The 27,626-nt window shown below is 37.5% G+C and overlaps 1 protein-coding gene across 1 annotated transcript; it reads right to left on the bottom strand.

Annotated features, from left to right (window-relative positions):
* Positions 1 to 16,219: 16,219 nt before the first annotated feature.
* Positions 16,220 to 20,170, bottom strand: LOC108717483 (alpha-1,4-N-acetylglucosaminyltransferase). The gene is made up of 2 exons (XM_018264719.2): positions 19,673 to 20,170; positions 16,220 to 16,857 (listed from the first exon to the last, which is right to left on the bottom strand). The coding sequence occupies exons 1-2, from the start codon at positions 20,168 to 20,170 to the stop codon at positions 16,270 to 16,272; spliced, it is 1,086 nt and encodes a 361-aa protein (XP_018120208.1). The 3' UTR covers positions 16,220 to 16,269.
* Positions 20,171 to 27,626: the final 7,456 nt, after the last annotated feature.

Consider the following 27,626-nt stretch of genomic DNA (forward strand, 5'->3'; position numbering starts at 1 on the left):
AGAAAGAAAGAAAGAAAGAAAGAAAGAAAGATAGAAAGTGCTACAAATAATTTAACATGAATTGACACAGTGCTATTCATCAGTTTTAGAAGAACAGATTGTATTTTACTGGCAGTGTTTTACCCCAGATTTAATATTGATTAAGGTTTTATTGTGTTACACACTCTTGCAATTTTATATAGCCTACAGAGTGGGCTCAAACATTAGGCATTCTGGATAACTGGGATCCTAGGACATTTCTATTTATAAATGTTTCTTACGACAAAGTAACCTTTACCTAGAAATTAAAGACAGTAAGCAAATGTTCAGAGTTATTGGTGCATATAATTGTACATTTACTCAGTCTTGCATTCTCTTACACTCACATCTGATTGCAGAATAAGTTTAACCAGGTTGTGCCAAAATTGTTAGTAAGATTGTTTACTGCTCTAAATGCTCCTTACATAAAGTGCAGTGTTAATCAAAGGCTGGCCTGGCACATATAAAATTTAATTTCAGTGGGCACATTTATTTCCAAGCCCCGCCCTATCCCACAGCTTTTAGGTTATCTTTCTTTGTCATGTACATTTCCATACATTTGTATACATGTCCATACATTTGCAATCACAACAATTCAGAAACAGCGGACTTTAACTGAATAGGGAGACTAGGTGACTGGACATGTTGCACATAAACGCATAAAGGGTCATTTGTGACAGCAAATGCAAAGTGAAAAAAGTCAAATTTAGGACTATTAGGAGCATGTATCCTATTCACAATGCAACACTTTATCCCAGAATTGTGGCGGTTGTGTTAGCATCTGATTCTTTAGACGCAAGTGTGCTGTGCCTAATGATGCAGCCTGCTGTGCTAACCCTGGAGCTACCACTACCCCAGAGTCAATAGGCACCCTTGTGTGCAATTTGGAACAAGGGGCAGAACTATGTCAAAGTTGAAGGAGCGTGTTGAGACACATTTCTTCAGATTTCATGTCAAGAGCGGTGGCCATGAAACTCATCAGACTTTACCTGTATCATTTTCTCTAAAACTGCCTGTGTGTATCCAGTATAAATTCTGAACGCTAGAAAATTTTACTTTGGAACATTCCTACTTGGAACATTAATTTTTTCGGGAACGTATGGGTTGGGAAGCCATCACCAGTGCAGCCCACCCATTATACTAAGGTTCCAACTTTATTGAAGCCTCTTTAACTAGATTCATTAGAGATTGATTTGTTTCTGGGGTGGCTAAGCCTCCCTAGATTTTCATTATATTGCCCCTACTACTCAGAAAAGCTACAATTTTACCATTATAACTTTTTAACTGTAGTTCATCCCAAGTGTGAACGCCCAACTCACCATTGCTTTTACGCTAATCTTCCTTTCATTTGTTTCTCTCTTATTTAGTTCTTATCCTCTGGTATGCTATTTCTAGCTGAAATTTTATAAATAAACAACTTATTTTCAAATCAAAACTACTATCGAGTAAAATACCAGAGGAAAAAATTAGAACTAAATTTATACATGCCAATGAGAAGTCAAAGTTTGGTTTTCTGTACTCTATAGTGCGATATTTTATAGACATACCCTACAGACTAGGCACTCTATTTTCTCACCTGGCTCATATAGAGCACATATGGGGGAATGTAATAAAAGTCGCAAAAGGCAAAACAATTTGAACCAATAAGAATAAAAATCTACATCTCGCAATGTAATATTGTTCCTTAAACTGTTATTGCATTGTGAATTTCAATTGCGCATTGCGAATTTTAATTGCGCACTTTTAAGAAGTGCTTGAAGGTGTCGTAATCTTTTGGAGCAAACATAATGACTTTTTCAGTAAGAAGTTTTACTATATTTACTGCACATTGGCGCAAACTATAAAGTTCGCAAACGGTCTTCCACTGTCGGAGTGGTCGTTAAACAGTTTCCGGGTTCACAAAAGCTATATCAAATTTGCGCAAAGAAAAATTAGTTCACGCAAAGGCATAACTTTTCACATTGCGAATAGTTTTTCCGCTACCGTCTTTTATTACATTCCCCCGATTGCATGCTATTTATATAAAAGGGAAATTAGTGTGGCATGGTCTGACTGCATCCAAATAATTTTCCTGAGAATATTAACTAACTATTTACATTATTCAGCACATTTAACTGCATACTTAGAGTGACATGTAATTAAACATAATAATTTCATTAATGAAAGGGAAAAGATTTTCAAGGATATAAAGAGATGTTAAAAATGTGCCTTTGATATATTTTGAATTAGAATTAAGAATTTGCTATGGTTCTACCTAACAGTCTGGCATATGAAACCTGGCTGGGAAAAAGGCTTGATGCTTGGAGACAAGCCAAGACAGAAGGAATTAAGTGTAGGTTCAAGCATATTAATCTGTAAATATATACTGTATAATCTATACATCAGTAATAGTGATGGTCAAATTTGCGCCGTTTCGCGTCGCCGAAAAATCCCCAAATTTCGCGAAACGGCGAAAAATTTGTGAAACGGCGCCGGCGTCTCGTTTTTGATGCTGGCACACCCATTTTTTTGACGCCGACGCCCGTTTTTGACGTCGGCGTCCATTTTTTTCGACGCCGTCGGAAAAATTTTTTTGACGCCGGTGAATTTTTTCGCCCGAATTTTCGCGGGCGTTTCGTGAATTTATTCGCTGGCGGCGAATAGCGCAAATTCGTTGCGAATTCGTGCCTGGCGAATAAATTCGCCCATCACTAATCAGTTATTGTCAAAATGTTTAAGAACAATATTAAATGACAATCTTAGTTGCATGGTACAATGCCAAACGATGCTTTCAAAAGCATATAAAATGTTAGTTATTGACTTCATGGCTTGCAACTATAATTCTACAATCATTTGTTTAGACCACGTGTTGAGAATACTTGACCACACATTTTGGGCATCTATAACTAAACAATAGAATAACTGGAAATATTTAGAGATGCTTAATTGTAACATGAGTTAATGGAACAGTTAATCTAGGCTTGACAATATGAAATATTTGATCAACATGAACTAATACTTTAAATAGAAAGTCAATAAAATTCTTCTCGGAGAGTACTGGTTACATGAGGCGGATTTATAAAGGGCTGATGTGAAAATTCGAATTTTGAACTAGGGAATTGTCAAAATTCAATTTGAGGTTTTAAAAAACAACTAAAAAATGAAACTATTCACCACCTGCCAAATTGCTTTTTTAGCCTATGGGGGACATCCTGGATCAATTTGGAGTTGTTTGCTGGCTTCCTGACATTCATGTTTTTTTCAGAGAAAAAAAACTCGAATTGAGTTTTAAAACTTGAATCAAGCTCATTCGTTTTGAGTTTGCAGGTTGATCCCATTTACCCAAGTTTAAAATCTTTTAATTTTTTGTTAAATTTAGATTAGTCATTTTTAACTAGTGATGGCCGAATTTGTCCCGAAAAATCTGCAAAACGCATTGAAGTCAAAGGACATCAAAATCATTTTGACGTACGCCAATTTCAATGCATGTGACAATTTTTATACGAGCGCCTATTTTGTCCACATGCATTAAAGTCAATGGGCGTCCAAATAATTTTGACCCGCAAAAATGTTTTGTTCACGACTATTCTGATGTGTGCCAACATTTTTTCGATGCACCAGATTTTTCACCGGCTAATTTTCACTGCAGTTTCGTGAATTTATTCTCTGGCGGCGAAAATTCACCGTTAATTTGCACCTGGCGAATTTATTCTCCCATCAACTTTTTTAAACTTGAATTTCGAGTTCATGGGAGTTTATGGGTGTTTTTACAAACTCCCATAAACTCTCCTATCAACTTTTTTTAACTTGAATTTCGAGTTCATGGGAGTTTATGGGTGTTTTTACAAACTCCCATAAACTCATAAACTTTTACAAACTCCCATAAACTCTAAATTCGACCCTTGATAAATCTGCCCCTAGGTGTTTTACGTGTAAGAAAATGAGTATATGAAAGAGTTTATGGATATAAGGATTCTGTATAACAGAAAGCAAATGAAAGCATATTTAATACCTCATACAGATATGCAGCAGAAAAGTGTGTCCCTAGTTGAAATTGCTTAGGGAAACGAATGGGGGCCGACAATGCAACTTCATGTTTATTGCTTATTCTGCTTTGTTTTGAAGAGCAGGAGAGGAGCAATCCATTTCACACATAGGATTATACTACATAAATAGACAGAGCATGTGTTATTGTCATTGTCCATTACATTTACTAAGGATGAATTGGGAAGAGGACCATATGGTGACCATCAGTAAGGAAAATTCAAATTGCAAATTGCATAGTCTTTATATGCTGAATAAGTTACCGTATATCCTAACCTTTCTTCCATTGACTTCCATGTTTTAGTAAGTGATAGAATGTTGATGTGATCAGCCTCCAATTTTAAGGGAGAGCTAAGGATCAGCAGTATTATGGTTTGCTCTAAAGTGGGGTGAAGTTGATTACCCTTTCATTTTTTACATAGTTCAATTCACTCTCTTTTTTTGACATAGAAGCTCAGCCCACCATCATTTATATAATCTATATTATTTATTTTTTTTAAAAAAAAAGCTCAGTTATGGATTGAAGAGGCCTTTAACAAGTATACAAGTGCAAAAACATTGCACATTGTGACCAATGCATGTTGTAAATGAATCCCCAAGAGCATCTTTTTTTCCTTTTGTTATCCTGTGTCAGGCCTCACCTGCCTAGAATCCAGATGTGAGGAGACGAGGTCCAACAGGAGTGTCACAAGTTGTTGCAGGCAGCAGTAGTAGTATAGTAGGGGTAGGAGTAATCGAAAGGCGGGCCAAAGTCAGTGCAGGCGGAGTTCAGTCGTAATCGGATAAGTAGGCCGGAGTCAGATGCAGGCAGAGTTCAATCCTAAATGGATAAACAGGCTGGGGTCAGATGCAGGCAGAGTTCAGTCGAAGTCGAGATCCAAAGCCCAAGTCAAAACCAGAATCAAATTGTCAGGGTTCCAAAAGGTACAGGAGCAGGTTTTGATCAACAAGCACAGAGCCTTCCCCTGAGTGTCCTTTTAAAGAGGCGTTTTTGCACCAAACATAATGACGCCTGCGTTCTGCGTCATCACGCCGCGCACGTCCACGTTAGCGGACATTTTTGATGCCCGCGTCCGTTTCGGCGCTTGACGTAAGATGACGCACATGCGTCCGCGTCGGCGCCCATCTTGGTGCGCACACTCATGCATGCTAAATCCTTACATCCTGCTAGTAATGTTAATTGTGGTGTCTTGTTGACTGCATATTATGGTATAGTCTGTAGTGGTCTGGATGCAGGTACAAAGGGAAAGAATCTATTTTATTTGAAAAATAGTTGATGTTTTTTCTATTCTAATTAACTTGTACTACACATGTAATGGAACAAGACTAGTGATGGGAGAATTTGCAGCGAATTTCCGCGTTCCTCTGGCAGTGTATACATTTCGCGAAATTGCTGAGAAAATTTGCAGACAGCTGCGATAATTAAACGGATGCCCATTGACTTTAATGCATATCAGATGTAGCCGGCGTCAGAATTGTTGCCAGCACTTCGCCAATTTTTCACCTGTTTGCCTGTTTGTGAATTTTGCGGCAAACCGAAATGGGACAAATTCGCCCATCACTAGATGAGACCTAAAAGAATAAGCATGACCATCAATTTCAACTCATTGCTCATATAATCTCTATAAAGTGGCGCTTCTGTATGATGTTTGCACAAAACAAATTACAGAAGCAAACATCCGTAACCCTTTTTATAAACTGTCCACCACACCTATCAATATAATAGTAGAAAATAATAAATAGCTAGATCCATTCCATTTCAGAAAGATATTTGTTTTCGGAAAATTAGTGTAAACTGTGAACATAGTAGAGATTAGATTAGAAATACAATGCTGGGTCAGACAAAGGTCTTTCAGTTCCTGGAGCTATGAAATATAGAGGATGTACATGATAAGGTCATTTAGCAACTCCATTTGTACTACTGTGGGATTTGTATACACAGGCAGTGACTAATGAATAATATTCAGGTTGAGTTGGTTTGTTTATATGGTTTCTTCATAGGTACTGTATATTAGCATAAAGGATATCCCAACCTATCTCCTATACTTTAATCAAACTAAGCTGCTGCACAGTTCCCTAGAAGTATTAATGGGGTGAGGAGGGGTGGCAAAGTTAAATTTAGTTGCATATAGTGAAGAAAAGTGTTTCTAACAATTGAGTTTATACTTTTAGACCAAGTACAGGTATGGGACCTGTTATCCAGAATGCTCAGTACCTGGGGTTTTCCAGATAATGGATCTTTCTGTAATTTGAATCTTTATGCCTTAAGTCTCCTAGAAAATCATGTAAACATTAAATAAACCCAATAGGCTGGTTTTGCCTCCAATAAGGATTAATTATATCTTAGTTGGGATCAAGTACAAGTACTGTTTTATTATTACGGAGAAAAAGGGAATCTTTTTAAAAAAAATTGGATTATTTGATTATAATGGAGTCTATGGGAGATGTTAAGTCCGTAATTTGGAACTTTCTGGATAGCAGGTTTCCGGATAACGGATCCTATACCTGTACTGCATTTAAAGAAGGTAAAAAGCAGTAATCTATTTTTAGTTGGAATCATTTGAATCAATGTCGAAGTTGTAGTCGAAGGTCGAAGTAGCCAATTCGATGGTCGAAGTAGCTAATTTGATGGTCAAAGTAACCAAAAAAACGTCGAAATTCGAAGTATTTTTCATTCTAATCCTTCACTCGAGCTAAGTATGTGCTCCAATGTCTTCTTTTTTTTTTCGTTCAGCCTCCATCTACTACAACAGGAATTGTTAACTTAATATATGAAAGGTCCAGGAGTTGCAGCTTCCACAGCTCCCATGTTTATTCTGCCTAAATTAAAATTAAGTATCTACATTAAGAATATCATCCACCTTATATGAAAATATTAAAGTTCCTTACAAACTGAATTGCGATATGCAAAGCACAAAAACGGACGCAATTTGGCATTGTTGTTAAACAATGTTTTTTCTGATTTTCAGTGTCATGTTCTGTAACTAGTGCTTGATTTGACAACAAATGAAAAGAGAACTAAACCCCCCAATACTACCCTCTACCCTACATAGTCCCCCCTCCCTGCTTCCCCCCCACATATGTACCCTTGAAAGTGCCCCTAATTCATTACTCCCATATACAGTTAGGCCATTAAATCTTTGGACAGAGACAACATTTTTTTAATTCTGGTTCTGTACATTACCATAATGAATTTTAAATGAAACAACTCAGATGCATTAAGCTACCCCTATATGCACGCTTGAACATGTGCGCGTCTGATCGTGACTGCGCGCATGTTCGAGCGTGCATACAGGGGAAGCCAGGTTGCCTAGGGCGCCCCGTCAGCTTGGCCCGACCCTGATATTTTCATTACTATATAACATTTTCATTTTTTGGTGTTACTTTTCCTTTAAAAAAGAGAGTAGGAAGGAGGTCCCTGGATTCACAGTAATATGTTTACTCTAAATATACTATGGAAGACCCACAAATATTGATGGGCAAATCTGACCCCTTCACCAAAAATTTGTTAAAAAAATTTCACAAACGCATTGAAGTCAATGGGTGTTTTTTCGTGCAACATTTTTCAAACTGTACATTTTTAGCTCATTCCTGCCAACAGGTTCGTTCTACACAGATATCCCTCACACATTTCAGTATGTTACATGGCATTGCTGAACCTGGCAGGATTACAGGCATGTAAGAACACCCTTTGTATTAATATTCTGTCACTTTAATTTCAGAAGATTTCCCCAAGCACACACTGCATAAACAAAATTCTAATGTGGTTTTCTCAACGGCTATACATCATAAAATCTACATCTGTGCTGCCAGTGTTTTTAGATTTAATCCTGTAGTTTCTGTTCACAAGTTGATCTGGAGAGCATGTTTGCCAACACTTGATTGCCTCTCTGAACTTTCCCACTGCTACTGCAATGACTGCACAGCAAGGGGCACGTAATTAGCAAGAGAGGGAATAAAGTGATATGGAAGATAGCTCATAGTACAAGTTAATTCAGGTACTAGTTTATATTTATACATAGTTATCATATCACCCCTTAAGCTCCTCTTCTCCAGCGTGAACATCCCCAACTTGGCCAGTCTTTCTTTTTAGCTAAGATTTTTTATACCTTTTACCAGCTTAGTTTCCCTTCTCTGTACCCTCTATAATTCAAAAATGTCCTGTTTGAGCGCTGGAGACCAAAACTGTACAGCATATTCTTCCAGTGCCTTACCAGTGCTCCATACAGTGAAAGAATGACCCCCCTCCTCACTTGAATCTATGTCCTTTATAATACAGCTCAAGACCTTATTTGCCCTTGATGCTGCAAAAATAAACAAGAGACAAATAAATGTGCAATTAAATCATGCAATAAAGTTACTAGAATAAAATCAAACAAATAAAACTCAATAAAAAAATCCAACAAATCTGCTTGATGATTTTGACGACCTTTAAAGGGCATGTAAAGTCTAAAATAGAATAAGGCTAGAAATGCTGTATTTTGTATACTAAATATAAACATGAACTTACTACACCACAAGCCTAATCAAACAAATAATTTATGCTTTCAAAGTTGGCTACAGGGAGTCACCATCTTGTAACTTTGTTAAACATCTTTGCAAGACTAAGACTGTGCACATGCTCAGTGTGGTCTGGGCTGCTTAGGGATCGTCATAAACAAAGCTGCTTGAGTTCTGCATGGCTGGGAAGTAAGGCGGGGGCTCCCCCTGCTGTTCATAAGTATGATTGTTTCCCTGCTCAGCAGTTAGGGACCATCTGACAATTCCTATCCACAGCAGTAAATGAAGGGAGAATTTCACTGCATACAGTCAGGTTTCTTATAAAAAACAGTACACATTTTTTAATTAAAGTACATTGGAGATAGTCGTCTTTTTCATTAAAGAAATTAAAAAGGGGGTTTTATTTTTTCACCTTTACATGCCCTTTAAGCTTAGTTTCTCAAAAGCTGCTCAAAGCCCACTGAGCATGTGCATGTTGCAGACACTCCTAAAAAAATATCCAAGACGGGAAACTCCTGTGACAACTCTGAAGGCCTGGATCATTGCTAATATAGAGATGCTGAAATTAAGACTGATTCAATACATTCAGTATATAAAATATGTAGTGATGGGTGAATTTATTCGCCAGGCACAAATTTACGTCGAATTCCCGCGATCTTTCGCCGGTGAATAAATTTGCGAACCCGACACAAAAATTTGTCTGCGTCAAAAGAAAATAAAAATGGATGAGACGTTGAAAAAACTCTTCAAGTTCAAACTTTGAAACCCTTTGTAAACTTTTTGAAACCTACCTGAATTCTTACTGACCCAAAAACAGATAAAATCGATATCCAAATGCAAAGAGGCACATTTTTTAACTAATTAACTGCAGAGCTGAGAACAACACTGGGTATCTCCTTACAGAAGCAAATTACATCTTCCCTATTATGTCACTCCAGTGTACTTTACGGTGTGGGGTTATACCACATATGAGGCCCTCTCTCTCAGGGGTAAGCCCTCGCAGCGGGGTGGAGGCAGGGTGTAGTGCAACTGTAACCAGGTGCAATAGCACAAATGATGGACGCCAGTAGTTCTTTAACGCTTAAACAATGAACTATCTTTATTTAACATAGCACATAGCACATATCCACAATGGAGCTTAGAACAAACAGGCAGCATAAAGGTAGCATATACTCACAGAACCAGTATAGGCTGAATCCCTGCAGGCCAGGGAATATACAGCAGAGAGAGTTGCAGCTTGTGAGGGGTATTGCCCAGTTTTCAGGATCTCTTTGAGTGGCAGTCTAGGGGAATTCCTACCATCCCTAGTCTCAACACTTTAGTCCCTACTCCGGGTCAGTAATACCCTGGGATCTTAATCCTTCTAATATCCTCACCGGAAGCCTTACAATAGAGCAGTGATCCCCAACCATTGCCTTGTGAGCAACATGCTGCTCACCAACCCCTTGGATGTTGCTTTCTGTGGCCTCAATGCAGGAGTTTATTTTTGAATTCCAGGCTTGGAGGCAATGTACACCATGTGTACTGCCATATAGAGCACCCAGTAGACTGTCAGTCCACATGGAAGCTACAGTACCTAATAACTAATCACATTCCTTATTTGGCACCCCAGGAACTTTTTTCATGCTTGTGTTGCTCCCCAACTCTTTTTATATTTAAATGTGGCTGATGTGTAAAAAAAGGTTGGGGTCCCCTGCACTAGAACAATGGGAAGATAGCCAAATAACAGCTCCCTGACAAACGATAACTCCTTGGTACATTTGAGAATAGAGGAACAACAGCCTGCCTGAAAGCGGTTCCATTCTGTAGTGTTAGCTTTTTCTGAAAGCACAGGAACAGGCAAAATGATCACTGTCTACGCACCAATATTGCAACTAAAACAAAAATATTCTCGTTAGTTCAGGAATAAAATTTTATATGGTAGACTGAATTAGCTGCAGTGTAAACAATGTAATTTAAAATAAAAACCACACCATAAAAATCATGACACTATTCCTTTAAGTCAAAGGTGATCCACATTTTTAAAGAAACACGTAAGTAAGGGAGAAACCAAAAAAATACTCTATCCAAGGCCCAGTAATGTTGATATCCCTATCTGGGTGTGAGAGATAGAGAAGGTTCCAACATGATCCCCCATGAGTGAATTGTAATGTCACACACAAAAGTTAAAAAGGTAACAGAAAACCAGCTCACATTCTAAGAACTTGGTACCAGGCCAATATCATCATTGATGCAAAGATTTAATGTCTCTCTAAGCCATTTTATTTTCTGTTATATCACATTTATGTAAATCGTATGCCCCTGTATTGTAACCAGCAAAATTAGGTAAGTCACTTTCTCTGTTAACTCTCTTAATTAAAAGCATATTTCTTTATTATTTGTTACATTTGATTATACACATGGATGCTCAAATGCAGGTATGGTCTGTTATCTGGAAAGCTTCTAATTTTTCTCTATTGTGTTCTTTTGTACTTGATCCCAACAATTAATTCTTACTGGAGGCAGAACAATCCTATTGGATTTTATTAATGTTTAATTTTTTTTGTAGACTTAGGGTATGGAGATCCAAATTACTGAAATATCCCTTACCAGGAAAATCCCAGGTCCTTATCATTAAGGATAACAGATTCCATACATGTACTGTATGTGCCCTCTGGTGTATTGTTAGTCTCTGCATTATCATTAGTTGAGCAGTTTGACAGTGACTAAAAACATCGCCAAATGGTGATTTGGTGCCCTGCAGCCAACTGTACTACTTTTCCCTATGTGACTGGTGACTTATTAAAGTTAAAAAAATAAACAAACAAAGCAGAAGATATATATTTCATTTTAGAATTGTTTATTTTCAAATTTTGCATGTAGTTGAAAAGCTGCGTAAAGCTATCAGGCTGCCTGTTTTCAGGTGCAATGACAAAATAATTATTGGGTCCAAAGGGCCAGTACCATTGTTTTTGAAGTTCATATTGTTTGCACTTAAAGAAGAAGAAAAGTCTAAAATAGAATAAGGCTAGAAATTCTGTATTTTGTATACTAAACATAAACATGAACTTACTGAACCACAAGCCTAATCAAACAAATGATCTATGCTTTCAAAGTTGGCTACAAGGGTTCACCATCTTGTAACTTTGTTAAATATCTTTGCAAGACCAAGACTGTGCACATGCTCAGTGTGGTCTGGGCTGCTTAGGGATAAATATATCAAAACAGCACAAGTCAAATAATATCTGCCAGAAGCCAATACAGCAAGACTAATTAATAATCAGAATATGCAGACTGCACTGAGTCCTGTGTTGTCATGTAATCTAATGTGGATTTTATAGTTTTTGTATTGTTTAATACAAACTTTTTCCAACTCTGCAGAACCAGTGGCTGCAGCAAAATAATTCTCCAAATAGAATCCCAGTTTATATGTTTAAATCTGGCTCCATGATCTTTGTCCCTGCAGCTGGAGTTAGAAGCAGTAAAGGGCATGTAAAGGCAAAAATAAAATCCAATACAAATCTCTACACAGTCACCGACTGCTCTACAGGAAAACAAACAAAGCTGCTTGAGTTCTGCATGGCTGGGAAGTAAGGTGGGGGCTTCCCCTGTTGTTCATAAGTATGATTGTTTCCCTGCAGAGCAGTTAGGGACCATCTGACAATTCCTATCCACAGCTAGGGATGTCGCGGACTGTTCTGCGGCGAACTTGTTCGCGCGAACATCGGCTGTTCGCGTCCGCCGCAAGTTCGCGAACGGCGCGCGACGTTCGCCAATTGGCGTTCGCGTCAAAATCGTTCGACCATTCGACCATTCGATCGCTAAAATCGAACGATTTTTGTTCGATTCGAACGAAAATCGTTAGATCGAACGATTAAAATCCTTCGATCGTTCGAATCTAACGATTTTCGGATGTTCGAAGTTCGCGAACTGTTCGCGAACTGTTCGCATTTTTTGCCGGTGTTCGCGAACGGCGTTCGCGAACACATTATCGGCGGTTCGCTACATCCCTATCTACAGCAGTAAATGAAGGGAGAATTTCTCTGCATACAGTCAGGTTTCTTATAAAACAGTACACATTTTTTAAGCAAAGTATATTGGAGATTTTCATTAAAGAAAAGTAAAAATGGGATTTTATTTTTTTGCCTGTACATACCCTTTAAATTCAACTTATTATAAGGTTTGTTAATTGTACCTGAATATATATAGGGGATGCAATGACAAGTTAATTTAGGTGAGGATTAATAGTCTAGATGAATTTTCTGTATAAATTGGAATATTGATTAGATGGAGGCACCAAATGTTGATGTGATATAACTAGAGCTGAGAAATGAACCACTTTACATTTGTAAATTTTTACAGATTCTATATAGATCAAAATTTGATACTGGTCTGCCTATGTGGAAAGTGTAAGCCTCGGTGATGAGAAGTGTTTTCTAGATTAATGGCTAAAGATGTGAGTTGCAAAACGTGGGTTTCGCTAAACTGCGAAATATTCAGGAAAAAAATCGTAAAACTCTAAAATTGATGCCTGTGTCCACAGGCGAATTTATTCGCCCATCACTAGTGACTATCATTGCTCCTAACCGTCTGTGCTTGAAAATTTCTAGCGGCTGCTACGATGAGCTATCAGCACACACTCCTTCTAGTGTGCACAGCCACTACCGCTCATTACTGCGGATCCCAGAGTGACAAAATTCTTCTATTTCCTTCAGGCCACATGGAAGCCATGCCCAGACCAAAGATGGCGGATCAAGGGTGAGGAGGATCAAGGGTGAGATGATTGGCCTGATCCAGAGGTCGCAGAAGACCCAACACCTTTTTCATTATGAGACCCCATACCGGAGCCTTCCAATAAATGGTATGTTTGGAATGGGACTTTCGGGGAGAAACATATAACCAAAGACTTTAAAATTATGGTGCCATCTTGGGGGAGGATGTGTTCCAAACAAATCCTATACCTGGGGATTTTTTTGAACAAACAGGGCACAGGTATGGGATCCCATATCTGGAAGCCGGTTATCCAGATTATGAGAAAAACATCTCCCATAGAGGCCTAACTATTTAAAATAATTACCTCTTTATGGTATAGGGATCAAAATTGTGGAAAGATCTGGAAAATGCCAGATCCCAAGCATTCCGGATTATAGGTCCCATACTGTATAAGGACATTCGTGTGTGGATGTTTCTTATGTGATTTTTTTCATCCCCTGTGAGTAGCTACATTTGTGGGCTAGGTAAAAGTTTAATTTAACTGTGGTCTGTTTGGAGTGTGTGTATGTATGTATTCTACTGTCATTACAGGCTATACAAAACGCTTTTATATTTTCCAAATCTTCCTTATATATTAATATGTAATCATTATTATTATATTCATTTATATAATGCAAATATATTCTGTATATACTGTACCATACTGTACATAAAGGGTATAACACACGCTCATACAATACAATCTTATACACTAGGGGGCACATTTACTAAGGTTCGAATATTGAGGGTTAATAAACCCTCGAATTCGACCCTCAAAGTAAAATCCTTTGAATTCAAATATCGAATTCGAAGGATTTTAGCGCAAATCCTACGATCGAATAAAAATTGTTTGATCGAACGATAAAATTCTTCGAATCGAATGATTCGAAAGATTTTAAGCGATCGATCTAAGGATTTTTCTTCGATCAAAAAAAGCTTAGAAAAGTGATGGGGAAGGTCCCCACAGGCTAGCATTGTACCTCGGTAGGTTTAAAGTGGGGAAGTATGTAGTCGAAGTTTTTTTTAAAGAGACAGTACTTCCACTATCGAATGGTCTAATAGTCGAATGATTTTTACTTCGAATCATTCGAATCGAAGTCCAAGGTCTTAGTAGCCTATTCGATGGTCGAAGTACCCAAAAAAATACTTCGAAATCTTAAGTTTTTTTCATTCGAATCCTTCACTCGAGCTTAGTAAATGTGCCCCTAGGTAATGGACAACCTGCAGGGGCTTACAATCTATAGGAGTTTTTTTCTAGTTGAGTTTGTTTTAATTAAAAAGCTATAATTTTTTGTGAAAAAAACTAAGATTTCTCAAAATGTATTATTCCTTCGAAACTGCTTAAAGTCATACAGTAATCCGAAAATCTGTCGAATTCATGTAAAATTCAATGGCAGCTGTCCCTTTAAACATTTGAAGATGTTTTTAACCTTCACAAATTTTGGGAGTTTAGGGATGCTTGAAATAGGTTTTCGCTCAAAAATTCAATAAATTCGAGTTTTTCAATTACCAGTTCGATAAAGTCATATGATTTGAATTGACACTCTGATTTTTCAAGGTTTTTTATATATAAACTTGAAATAATCATTTTTTTTAATACAATTTCTTCGAAGTATTCATACATAAACCAAATTCGCAGATAGGAGTTAGGTCGAGTTTGTTTCTGCTAAAATATGGAAAAAAAACTTGAGTATTAGTAAATAACCCTCAAAGTAAAAGTATTAACTGCATTTATGGGGAGTTTATGTTGGCAAAATATGAATTTCATGACTGTTAGTAAGGAGATAATGGATATGTAGGGGCAGATTTGTACTGTCTCTTTAAAATTTTTACTTCAACCATTTGCCATCTAAAACCTGCCGAATTGCTGTTTTAGCCTATGGGAGACCTCCTAGAACCTAACTGGAGTCAATTGGTGGACTTTGAAAAATTGAATTTTATTCTGGGAAAAACTTTGAATCAAATTTTATGGAATGCGCTATTCCCTTGATTCATACCATTCCAATTCGGCGAAATGCGGAACTATTTGATAGAAATCCGACCAAAAAAAACCTTCGACTTAATTTTGGTTGGTCTTTTTGTATTCGAATTTCAAAGTTTTTTCAATTCCAAATTTGACCCTTGATAAATATGCCGATGTGTGTGGATGCGGATGACTTTTCTAAAGAAGCTGCTAGAGGTTCACAGGTATGCGTGTAGGCTGGATGAAGATGCACATTTTAAGGGAACATTTAAGACTCTTCAGGGTAGGAGAATGTTTGATGCTGTACAGTAATACATTTCACTTACTGAATACTAAATGTATGGCATGGGTGGCATCAAGGTCACAAGGAAACAAGAGAATTATCATTTCTTCTCTCTTTCCCCTACATAGGCCCCAGAAGACAAAGGATCACATCAAGTTTCAGGTTGAAAAAGTCCACAGCTTTTAATTAAAAGGTAAAAACATTAAGGCTAGGGCCCGGTGATGTATATCAATGCGGATTCTCTGCAGGTAGATGCCCTGCTGTTCCCCTTGCCTTTTGAACTACGGACAGATTTTGGCGCAAAATGCAATGCACCCAAGCTGAAACAATGCTTCTCGGTTTACCTGAGTTTGCTTTAGGGTTTTTATACTTTTTTATACTTTTAGAGTTTCTTTGGTTGCTTTAGGGTTTTTATATTTTTGTGGTTTCTTTAGTTGAGGAATTCCATAATATAAAAGTCTATACATTAAATCTTCTTAAAATCGGTGGGAGCCCAGGGAGGAGTAAATGCACTACAAGGATTAGCTATAAGGCAGTTTTAATCGAGTCTCTTAAGAGCCCAGCTCACAGTGAACCTTTTCACTATTAACATTCCTACTCTTCTTACACAAAGACAAATACATTTAAATAATTGGTTTAAAATCTGTTCGTTTAAACCAATATTTTGGAAGTTTATCCATAGAGATTAACAAGGGCTTATTTCTTGTTTCAAGACAATAATCTGTGCAATATAAGCAATGGCATGAATTAATTAAAGGTGAATGCTCTCATTCCTTTGGAGTGCTTCATAAGTGGAAGGGCAATATTGTTTGTAGAGCTGATCTATGAGTGTTTTACTTCCAGGAATAATAGATTTTTGTTCTTGATTCATATAATTCCAGAGATGCAAGGCATAGGAATCATTGAATGTTGGAAATTCTTGCCAAGCTTCATAGTATCTCCTCCAAGATGGGTATGGAATAGGATAGAACCTCTGAGGATTCAAGAAAGAAATATTTCCACATACAACATCCTCTGTTGACTTAAATGGAGGGATCATACATTCCTGGTTTAGGACACGAGTAAAAAGTTGCGGACCTTGGTGGCCCCATTTTGTTCCATTATAATTTTGGACAAAATTGTCCATGCTTCTCCATGAAAAGTTGTGATGGGGAGATAGACCAAAAATACCATTACTAGAAAACTGAGAAGACTGGGCTGCCAAGAAGTTCGCGTTTGGGATTGGCCGCAGAGATATAATGTCAGTATCCATATAAATGCCGCCATGTTTCCAAATTAGGGCTAATCTGCATCCATCTGAACTTACATGAATCCAATGTTGTTCCTTTTTAGGACTTATCTACAGAAGTAATGGAACAGTGTTCAGGTTAAAGGCAGAGTTAACATTGAATTTAAAAAAATCTATACTAGATAAAATGGTGCATTTAATGAAGAGTATGTATTTTTTATTCTATGGATTATTCTATTCTATGGATTATTCTAAGTCTTTTTCTTTTTCTCCTACATTATACACATTTTATTCCAAACTCAAAAAAAGTAAACTATTGTTTAATAGCATAATTTGAGGATATCAAACCAAAAAGAACCTACATATATTCAGAATGATCCTTTGAGTACTTTTGCATTTTACATTGATTTTATATTTTTAGTTGTTTCTGAGAATAATTGCTGGTTTAGACAGTTTTAGAATACTAAAGGCGGTTTTTCAGCTCAACCGCCTTCATTGAAGACCATGACTGTCAGTGATCCTAACTTTCGATGCACTTCCTGGATTCAGTGAACCCTAGGGTTGTTGACTCTCAGGTAAGCCAAAATCCTGCTAATAGCAGCCTAAAAATGCAAATATCTCAGAAACAGCCAGAAATAAATAAAATGATATCAATTGCAAAAATATTCAGAGAAGCACTTTGAAAATGCTTACATCAGTTTATTTATTGAGTGTGAATCTCTTTTAAAAACATACAGTATGAAGACGAACCTTGCAACCCCATGTCAAATGCATGCCACCACAACTATATATGAAACTTTTTATACACTGGGCACCAGAGCTATGTTTATTGCTTGTGCCAATATTTATAAACACATTGTGATCTGTGGATGTTTAACCTTGTTCCTCTCAAATGGTGGGGCAGACTTACCCTTGAGCTGAAATGGCAATAAGCCAGGTTTAATTAGTGGTTTTTACTGAAGTTCTGGATCCCTGGAGATTTGGGCTCTAGCTGCCTGTTGTAAGTGCCCATCCAATGAAGCTGGAGAAGGTGGCTGGCATGAAATGTAGCCCATTATGAGGTTAAGGTTGGTAAGCATTCTTTAGGATGTTAAAGTATCTATCTCATGTTGAGTGAATTTGCTGATATGTATATTTTACTATAATGTAATGTAACAATTCGTAATTTTGTTTAATAAAAGCTGTTTCTGTTTTCATCCCATACTGACATTTTTATGTATCCCTGGGAGTAAGTAGACAAAAGAAGGGTTCATGTGCTGATGTAATAACATAATGTACTAGCCTATGATTAAGTGCTCACATTTGGACATGAAATTTGGTAGGTGACTTTTAATATTTTGAATATATTGTCTGCATTTTTTACTTGTGTTGCAGTGTGCAGTCGAATTTACTGAAATTCTGATCTATAAAATGGCAGCCTATTTTGCAGCTCTGTATCATGGATGGAATAAAATACTATATACATCAAAAATACAAATAACCCACAAACACTGACTAATGCACTGGTGATTATAATCTAAAACGTGAAAGCAAGACAGGGCTACTCTTGTTTGGCTTCATATTTTCAGAATCCAGTCCTACTATACCGGGACATTTTAAAACCTTTAGAACCATTTTGGTCATCTCTACCTCCAAAATAATTTTTTTTAAAATATAGATCTCATCAGAAACCCTGGTGAAATTCATAATACATAATATACAAAATTTATATCCAATTACTCTTCTTGGTTTCTTTTGTAAATCAGGCTTTTAGTCTTTAACTCAGTAGTAGGTAGTCCGGTATTCATACTTAGGAATGGATTCAGTCTCATTTTTCAATCAAAAACTTGGAAAACAAGTCTATGGGACTTTCCCATAGGCTTTTAAAGCAATTTGGTAGGTTTTAGGTGCCGAAGTAGGCAGTCAAAGTATTTTTAAAAGAGACAGTACTTCGATTATCGAATGGGCGAATATTCGCAGCGTTTTTGCGCTCGATCCAGTACTTCGACTATCGAATGGCGAATAGTCGCAGCATTTTTGCGCTCGATCTATTCGAATCATTCTACTCAGGCGAATTTCCGCCAATACGATAGTCGAGGAGCACAAAAAAACACTCGAAATTCGAAGTTTTTTAATTAGAATCCTTCAATCGAGCTTGATGAATCGGCCCCTCAGTGTGTGAGAAAATCTTACCCTGGTGGTCTAGTGGGGGGACGGCAGGGACACCTGCCGCGCCGATCTGTTTCACTGCAGGCGCCGGTCAGTTAGGGCGCGCGCCTCTTCCTTGGTTTTATGCGCATGCGTGCTGACGTGATGACGTCAGCGCGCAGTGGCGTGAAATTCAAATGATATTTAAAGGGATCTCTGGTTTTATTCAGTACCCGTGATAGGATTTGTTCCTGGTGCTGTTAGCTATTGCTATTCTGTTTGATTCTGATCCTGATTATCTGTTTTAACCCCTGCCCGCCTGTTTGACTATTCTGACCTCTGGAACCTGACCCTTGCCTGCCTTCGACAACTCTTCCTGCTAAATCCCTTGATTGACAACCCGGTTTGACCCTTGCCTGCCTGACGATTCTCGATATCTGCCTGCCTCAATCCTGCCTGTCTGATTCTCTTGCTTGCTCCATTTGTACCGTGACCATCGGCCTAATTGACTTTTACAACAGTCGTGCCGCTTTGCCTGCCAGAACTCCTCGCTTTGCTCCTCTCGAAAAGTCCAGGTGGCATCTGAGTACACAGAGGGCTCCTCCCGAAGCCAAAGGCGGTCACACTACTGGTGAAGCTGAGCCGAGACCAGGGAGCTTGGCATTAGTTCTGGTTTAGCGTGCCGACCGTGACACAGTGTGAGTACAGGCAACAAACAAATGGTCAGTGCCTATTCTCACTGATTATAGACCAATGAATTTTACTACAATATTCTTTGTAGCAAACATGATCATCTTACCTTTATATACCAAGGCAAGAGTGGCGTGTCCCTGAAAACCTCGTCCATCTTCAGAGGGAGAAAGTAGACATTATCCAAATATGAGAGGGTGGGAAAAATCTTTCGCCCTTCAGGTTCGTCATTTACCAAATTTATGTCTGCTAAACCTTTCATGAAGAAAACCACAGGTCTGTCCCTGTACACACGGGCAGCTGATTCAATAGCACATAAAACCAAAGACGGTGGCTTCATCCTGTCAGTAGTCTCAACAAATATTATACCATTTCCTTTTCTTAGAATAGCCACTGGATTGGTATTAACTGTGTTGATGTTTTCAGGCCTGTCAGTATTGTTTTTTATGTTGTCCATATATTCACAGCTTTGAGCTTTTACATTAAGGATACATAACTGAACAGAGTGGTCTATGTTGGTGGTTCTGTAAAGGAATCCAAAGGCAATTATGAGCAGGAACAGGGCGACATATCTTACACCTTTTGACGTTGTTGTAAAATACAGCATGCTGCAGAAGTAAAGAGATTTAATGAAAACATTTTGGACGGATTGCTCATAAATAATGAAGGTAAGCATTCTAAAATAAATACTGTAATCAAACATTTCAGCCTTTTCACAACATTTTAAACAGCCTAAACAAACTGTGTTTTGTTACATGAAAAACTATATTTGCTTAACACTGAGTGAGCATGTAAGTACTATGGTCTTGTTTGCTTTGGCGTAGATGAACCTTTACATTCTTTCATCTCTAATTAATACATTTTTTTGCTTTAGCTTCATGTTGTGTTAACAATTACTTAACAACCTGCCTGTAAAATCCCTGTGACATAACCATGTAAGTCTTCTGCCCTTAGATAAAATATATGTGAACTCGATTTCAAGACTGTTGTTATTTGGCAGGTCACTAGTAACAGCAGAAAACAACATGAATCTAAATGAACATCTACATGTATCAAAGTTTAAAAAATAAGCTTTAATCAAAAGGGATTTTGGATGCTTAATATGTTTGCAAAATTGTATTAGAAAATACCTCTTCAGTCTGTAATAAATATGAAAATCCTGCCTTATTTCCCTGAATTTCAATATTTTTTCATTAAAATAATTTTGCTTTGTTTCTGGCCCAGATTGTAACAATGTATAATGGTCAAAAACGTCTGCACAGGCCACATACTTTGGTAATCCTATGCATATTGCTCATTGAATTGCTCAGTAGGCCACTGGTATTCACATTTAGAATATTTAATTTTTTGGGGGGGATTGTGAAACTTTTTCCACTTAAAATATGATGTAAGTGGCAGAAGATTGAGGAAGATCTATACACTCCAATGCACTTAACCTGGTCTGAGCTGGCGAAAGCAAGTCTGGCGAAAGAGGTAATGTTCAGTAAAATCCGCATCTTAGTGAATTTACAGTCCATTCACCAGAGCAAAAATTTGTCTGGTGATAGAGTGCGTCTGTCTTTTTCACTAGCGAAGTTATGCCTGTGCCCGTTAGTAAATCGCCAAGTGCCTAAAAGCGGTAATGCTGGCGAATCATCACCAGCATTAGTCACTTCGCCCTTTAGTAAATCTGCCCCATTAACTTGCAAAGTTCTGAAGTAGGGTAGTTTTGTGTAGAACAACTAATTAATTAATAAGTTAATAATATGTGCACTTACGTTGGAAATATATGTTTTTCTTGTTGAATTTACTGCTGTTGCCAATGTCCACTTTGTAATGGAAAGTATGCTGTGATTTAAAAAATATTACCAAAGTGGGTTTTTTATCTATACAAGTCAGGAATCTGCACAAAGCTATACATATTTGGGACTAGATCTCCCGAGACACATGGGAAATGTTCCCCTATGGTACAGTACGGTATGTCTATACAAGGGTGTTCTTGAGCTGTCTGGTCTAAGGTGGATTTTGGAGCAGGGCAGGAGGTGCATTAGAAGACCTGACATTTCAATTTAAAAAACAGAATTTCATCTCATGAAGTTACAAGGAGTGGCTTTTTGCCACCCCTTGGAACTTGCAGTCTGGTGCTGTTTGAGGTAAGTTTCAATATGGCACCGGTCTCAAACAGGCCCGGATTTGTGGAGAGGCCACCAAGTACCGGGCCTAGGGCGGCATTTTGGAGGGGCATGCTTCTCAACCACACCCAGATTCCTTCAGAAACACTGGGGATGTGCAGAGATACTATAGTTTTTATTTTTTTTTATTTCCCTATTGTTCCGGTCCCCATGATGAAAAATGAGCGAATAAAAAGGAGGGGGGGGCGATGAACGTCAGCGGGCCTTGGGGTGCCTGCTATGTAAATCCGGCTCTGGTCTCAAATCATATTAGGGAACCATTTCATGTAGTCCTCATATAAAATAAAATAGAAAAAGTATTAAGTGGTTTATTTGCCTAGTACCATCCGGCAGAGTGGTATCCACTTGGAAATGTGTTCTAAGAATGGCCCTACCACCACACTCTAAGTTCTCCATTTGTTTTTCTTTGTTGGGGGGTGTTAAGCATTCTGGGGGCAACTTTTCCATCTGGCTGATCGCCTCCAGAAGCCAGTCCTAAACCTACCCTCGTATATACCCAGAGGGGAGTACAGGGCATATAGTACTCCCAAAATTAAAGATATAGTAGTTCACACGTCTGCACACCTGTGATGTTGGGGTATGCACAGCCTGGTGGATCCCAGAAATTATTTTCCTCCTTGTTGCTTTTCTTATGGGGTACAGTAAAGCTTTAAGGCAAGGCAAGAAGGGATCTACCACCAACTTATATTCCACCAATGTTTCCTCATACTTTTTCCAGTCGGAAGCAGTCTCTAGGGACATGCTACTGCTGTCTTTTCCTTGTGGCTTCTTTCGGTATCAAATGCTTGGAAAGTTGTGGCGTTGCCCTTGTTGATTCAATTCTCTCCAGAAAGGCCAGGCAGAGTACTTCTTCCCATTGTAAAGTGTTTTATCTAAGTTCTATCAGATCTGCTCCCCTGGGGTGAGGGAAATCATCCCATCACTGTGGTCAATTGTGGGGGCCTATGGGATCTTGTAATACCCAGAATGCATTGTTTCATTCGCAATGCTTTGAAGGAGCCCATCATTTAAATTGATGATGCTCATAATTTAACTTATTAGCGCTTGAAATATTGGCTCAAAGATGTACATTTGTCCTAGTGAAGTGTCCAATATCTCCACATATTTTCACAAACATAACAACATAATAACACAACATGAGTTCAAGGAATAGGGCTCGTGCTGACTATACTTTTTGCCTATTATTTCAATTGCAAGGGTTTTTGTTATTTCTTGAGCTAAAAGAATGAAATTGAAGCTACTCCCTGTCCTTGTAAGGAAGATAATTAGATTACCAAATAACATCCTGTATAATGAACTTATGCTTATGCTGTGCACTGATTAATTAACTGGCCAGATACAGTATAGATATTTAATGGTGCCAAAATCTCTCATCGTCTCATAGCCTAATAACTCATTTGTATGCATCTTCATATCAATAAATGCCTAAAAACATGAGTTGGACATCATTGTCATACAGAACACCTGCTATACATTTTATATGGCTTATGAATTTACTTGCCCTTTATGAAACTCATTTTCAGTATGCATAAAATCTTTATATAGTCATTTAGTTTAACAATTCAGCCTTGAAGTGTTATGTTACATATATATTTCCGTAACTCAGAGGGTGAAAGTTTGAGTTTTTAAATTTAATTTCCCTGCAGCAAACAAGAACATGACTATCATGTAAACAGCATTTTCTCCAATAACAATTACTCAGTCATACTACTATTCTACTACTATTCTACTACTACTCTATTGCTACTCTGTCATAATTATTTTGCTCAAATAAAGCATTTTTACATTAAAAAAAGTAAAAGTACATATCTACTCAATATTTTTGTTTCTGAAAATGAAAACCTATTTGTATGAATACTTAATATTGACAAACAATACATCCAGCATAGCTAATAATACATACCTGGTAGTTACACACAGACTGTATGGAGAAACTCCAGGTACCAGCCAAATAAGAACAAGAAAAGAGCAGCTTATGGAAGCACTTGGTATTATGCCACTACCTACTGTAGATCTCTCATTGCTTTTTTTTTTTCTCAGGTAAGGGCTACACGTGTTAAATCCTATTGACATTGAACTCATTCAGAGATTGCATTGTAAAGGATACAGGGAAGAGTAGAGTCATTTCTTAAGCAGAAAAATATGAATGCTATTTCAAAGAGAATATTTTCCGGAAAAACTGTTCATGTATATCTATCTATATATCTCATGGCTTGTTAGCCATTTGCATGGATTTGTAAGCTTAAAACGAGTGTATTTCATTCAATCTTGAACCTTTTCGTTCTTTCATCTATAAATAATACATTTTTTTTGCTTTAGCTTCATGTTGTGTTAACAATTACTTAACAACCTGCCTGTAAGATCCCTGTGACATAACCATGTAAGTCTTCTGCCCTTAGATAAAATATATGTGAACTCGATTTCAAGACTGTTGTTATTTGGCAGGTCACTAATAACAGCAGAAAACAACATGAATCTAAATGAACATCTACATGTATCAAAGTTTAAAAAATAAGCTTTAATCAGAAAGGGATTTTGGATGCTTATTATGTTTGCAAAATTGTATTAGAAAATACCTCTTCAGTCTGCAATAAATATGAAATTCCTGCCATATTTCCCTGAATTTCAATATTTTTTCTTTAAAATAATTTTAGTTTGCTTCTGGCCCAGATTATAACAATGTATAATGGTCAAAAACGTCTGCACATGCCACATACTTTGGTAATCCTATGCATATTGCTCATTGAATTGCTCAGTAGGCCACTGGTATTCACATTAAGGATGTTTAATTGTGATAGGTGAATAAATTCGGCAAGCATGGATTTGCATAAAATTTCCACGTTTCACAGCCCGTGAATAAATTTGCGAAACTACAGCAAAAATTCGCTGGTGAAAAATCTGCTGTGACAAAAAAAATTGTTGCCCTTCAAAATTGTTGCGTGCATAAAATTGCTGCGTGTCACAATTATTTGTCCCCATGACGAAAAATGAGCGCATTAAAAAGGAGGGGGCAGGGGGCGATGAACGACAGCGGGCCTAGGGGTGCCCGCTATGTAAATCCGGCCCTGGTCTCAAATCATATTAGGGAACCTTTTCATGGTGTCCTCATATAAAATTAAATAGAAAAAGTATTTAGGGTGTGGTTTATCTGCCTGGTACCATCCGGCAGAGTGGTATCCACTTGGAAATGTGTTCTAAGAATGGCCCTACCACCACACTCTAAGTTCTCCATTTGTTTTTCTTTGTTGGGGGATGTTCAGCATTCTGGGGGCAACTTTTCCATCTGGCTGATCGCCTCCAGAAGCCAGTCCTAAACCTACCCTCGTATATACCCAGAGAGGAGTACAGGGCATATAGTACTCCCAAAATTAAAGATATAGTAGTTCACAAGTCTACACACCTGTGATGTTGGGGTATGCACAGCCTGGTGGATCCCAGACATTATTTTCCTCCTTATTGCTTTTCTTATGTGGTACAGTAAAGCTTTAAGGCATGGCAAGAAGGGATCTACCACCAACTTATATTCCACCAATGTTTCCTCATACTTTTTCCAGTCGGAAGCAGTCTCTAGGGACATGCTACTGCTGTCTTTTCCTTGTGGTTCCTTTCAGCATCAAATGCTTGGAAAGTTGTGGTGTTTCCCTTGTTGATTCACTTCTCTCCAGAAAGGCCAGGCAGAGTACTTCTTCCCATTGTAAAGGGTTTTATCTGAGTTCTATCAGATCTGCTCCCTGGGGTGAGGGAAATCATCCCATCACTGTGGTCAATTGTGGGGGCCTATACCCAGAATGCATTGTTTCATTCGCAATGCTTTGAAGGAGCCCGTCATTTAAATTGATGGTGCTCATAATTTAACTTATTAGCACTTTTAATATAGGCTCAAAACTGTACATTTGTCCTAGTGAAGTGTCCAATATCTCCACATATTTTCACAAACATAATAACATAATAACACAACATGAGTTCAAGGAATAGGGCTCGTGCTGACTATACTTTTTGCCTATTATTTCAATTGCAAGGGTTTTTGTTATTTCTTGAGCTAAAAGAATGAAATTGAAGCTAATCCCTGTCCTTGTAAGGAAGATAATTAGATTACCAAATAACATCCTGCATAATGAACTTATGCTTATGCTGTGCACTGATTAATTAACTGGCCAGATACAGTATAGATATTTTATGGTGCCAAAATCTCTCATCGTCTCATAGCCTAATAACTCATTTGTATGTATCTTCATATCAATAAATGCTTAAAAACATGAGTTGGACATCATTGTCATACAGAACACCTGCTATACATTTTATATGGTTTATGAATTTACTTGCCCTTTATGTTACACACTTGCAGTATGTATCTTTATATAGTCATTTAGTTTAACAATTCAGCCTTGAAATGTTATGTTACATATATATTTCCGTAACTCAGAGGGTGAAAGTTTGAGTTTTTAAATTTAATTTCCATGCAGCAAACAAGAATATGACTATCATGTAAACAGCATTTTCTCCAATAACAATTACTCAGTCATACTACTATTCTACTACTACTCTATTGCTACTCTGTCATATTTATTTTGCTCAAATAAAGCATTTTTACATTAAAAAAAAGTAAAAGTACATATCTACTCAATATTCTTGTTTCTGAAAATGGAAACCTATTTGTATGAATACTTAATATTGACAAACAATAAATCCAGCACAACTAATAATACATACCTGGTAGTCACACACAGACTGTATGGAGAAACTCCAGGTATCAGCCAAATAAGAACAAGAAAAGAGCAGCTTATCCAAGCACTTGGTATTATGCCACTACCTACTGTAGATCTCTCATTGCTTTTTTTTTCTCAGGTAAGGGCTACACGTGTTAAATCCTATTGACATTGAACTCATTCAGAGATTGCATTGTAAAGGATACAGGGAAGAGTAGAGTCATTTCTTAAGCAGAAAAAAAAAGTGAATGCTCTTTCAAAGAGAATATGTTCCGGAACAACTGTTCATGTATATCTATCTATTTATCTCATGGCTTGTTTTTCATGGATTTGTAAGCTCAAAACTAGTGTATTTCATTCAATCTTGGAAAAAATTGAAGCCCTGAGCAGTTTTAATTGGCTAAGGGCAGATATATTAATCTTAGCCTGAAAGAGAGAAATTCTGAGTTGTTTCTCTGTACTATTTAGTGCTATTTGGTGCTGTTCAAGTAACATTAATTGAGCAGGGTATTGTATTGATGGACGAATCAATTTGCAGCGAATTTCCACATTTTGCCGCCAGCAAATATATTCATGAAACTTCCGAGTAAATTTGGCAACGAAAATTTGCAGAGGTCAAAACATTTTGGCCATGCGTCTGAAAAGTTGCTTGCATCAAAATCGCCGTGCGTCGACACTATTCGTACACCCATTGACTTTAACCCCGTGTCCAAATTGACTTTTCGAGTTTCACTAATTTTTCGTGAATTTTTCCCCGTTTTATTCGTGAATTTTTTGGCAAAGCGAAACAGGAGAAATTCGCTCATCACTAGTCTTAAGTGCTATTTACGGTAATATTCAAGTGATTTTTTTAACCTTACTATATTTCAATATAATGTGCATTTTAGGGCAAATAGCAGCTTCATTTTCTATTATAAAAGGCTAAAGTATATGGTTCCTTGCTACATTTCTCTGGAATTCTCCCCCCCCACCACACACACACACTACTTTCACTAATTGATACCTCTGAGAAGGTGTTTAATATATATTGAAATGCCCCCAAAACAGATAAGTAAAAAATAAAATACAGATATAGGACCTGTTATCTGTTTTCTGGAGAAGGGATCTTTCCATAATTCAGATCTCCATAAAGTAAGTGACAGGCTAAATCATTTAAACAGTAAATAAACCCAACAGTATTGTTTTG

Source organism: Xenopus laevis, chromosome 5S (assembly GCF_017654675.1).
Source record: "Xenopus laevis strain J_2021 chromosome 5S, Xenopus_laevis_v10.1, whole genome shotgun sequence".
Lineage (NCBI taxonomy): Eukaryota > Metazoa > Chordata > Amphibia > Anura > Pipidae > Xenopus > Xenopus laevis.

Coding starts and splice junctions, on each gene's coding strand:
- LOC108717483 (XM_018264719.2), bottom strand. CDS start 20,170: ATGCTGTATTTTACAACAACGTCAAAAGGTGTAAGATATGTCGCCCTG. Junction 16,858..19,672: donor TCTTGCCTTGGTATATAAAG/GTAAGATGATCA, acceptor TTACTTCTGTAG/ATAAGTCCTAAAAAGGAACA.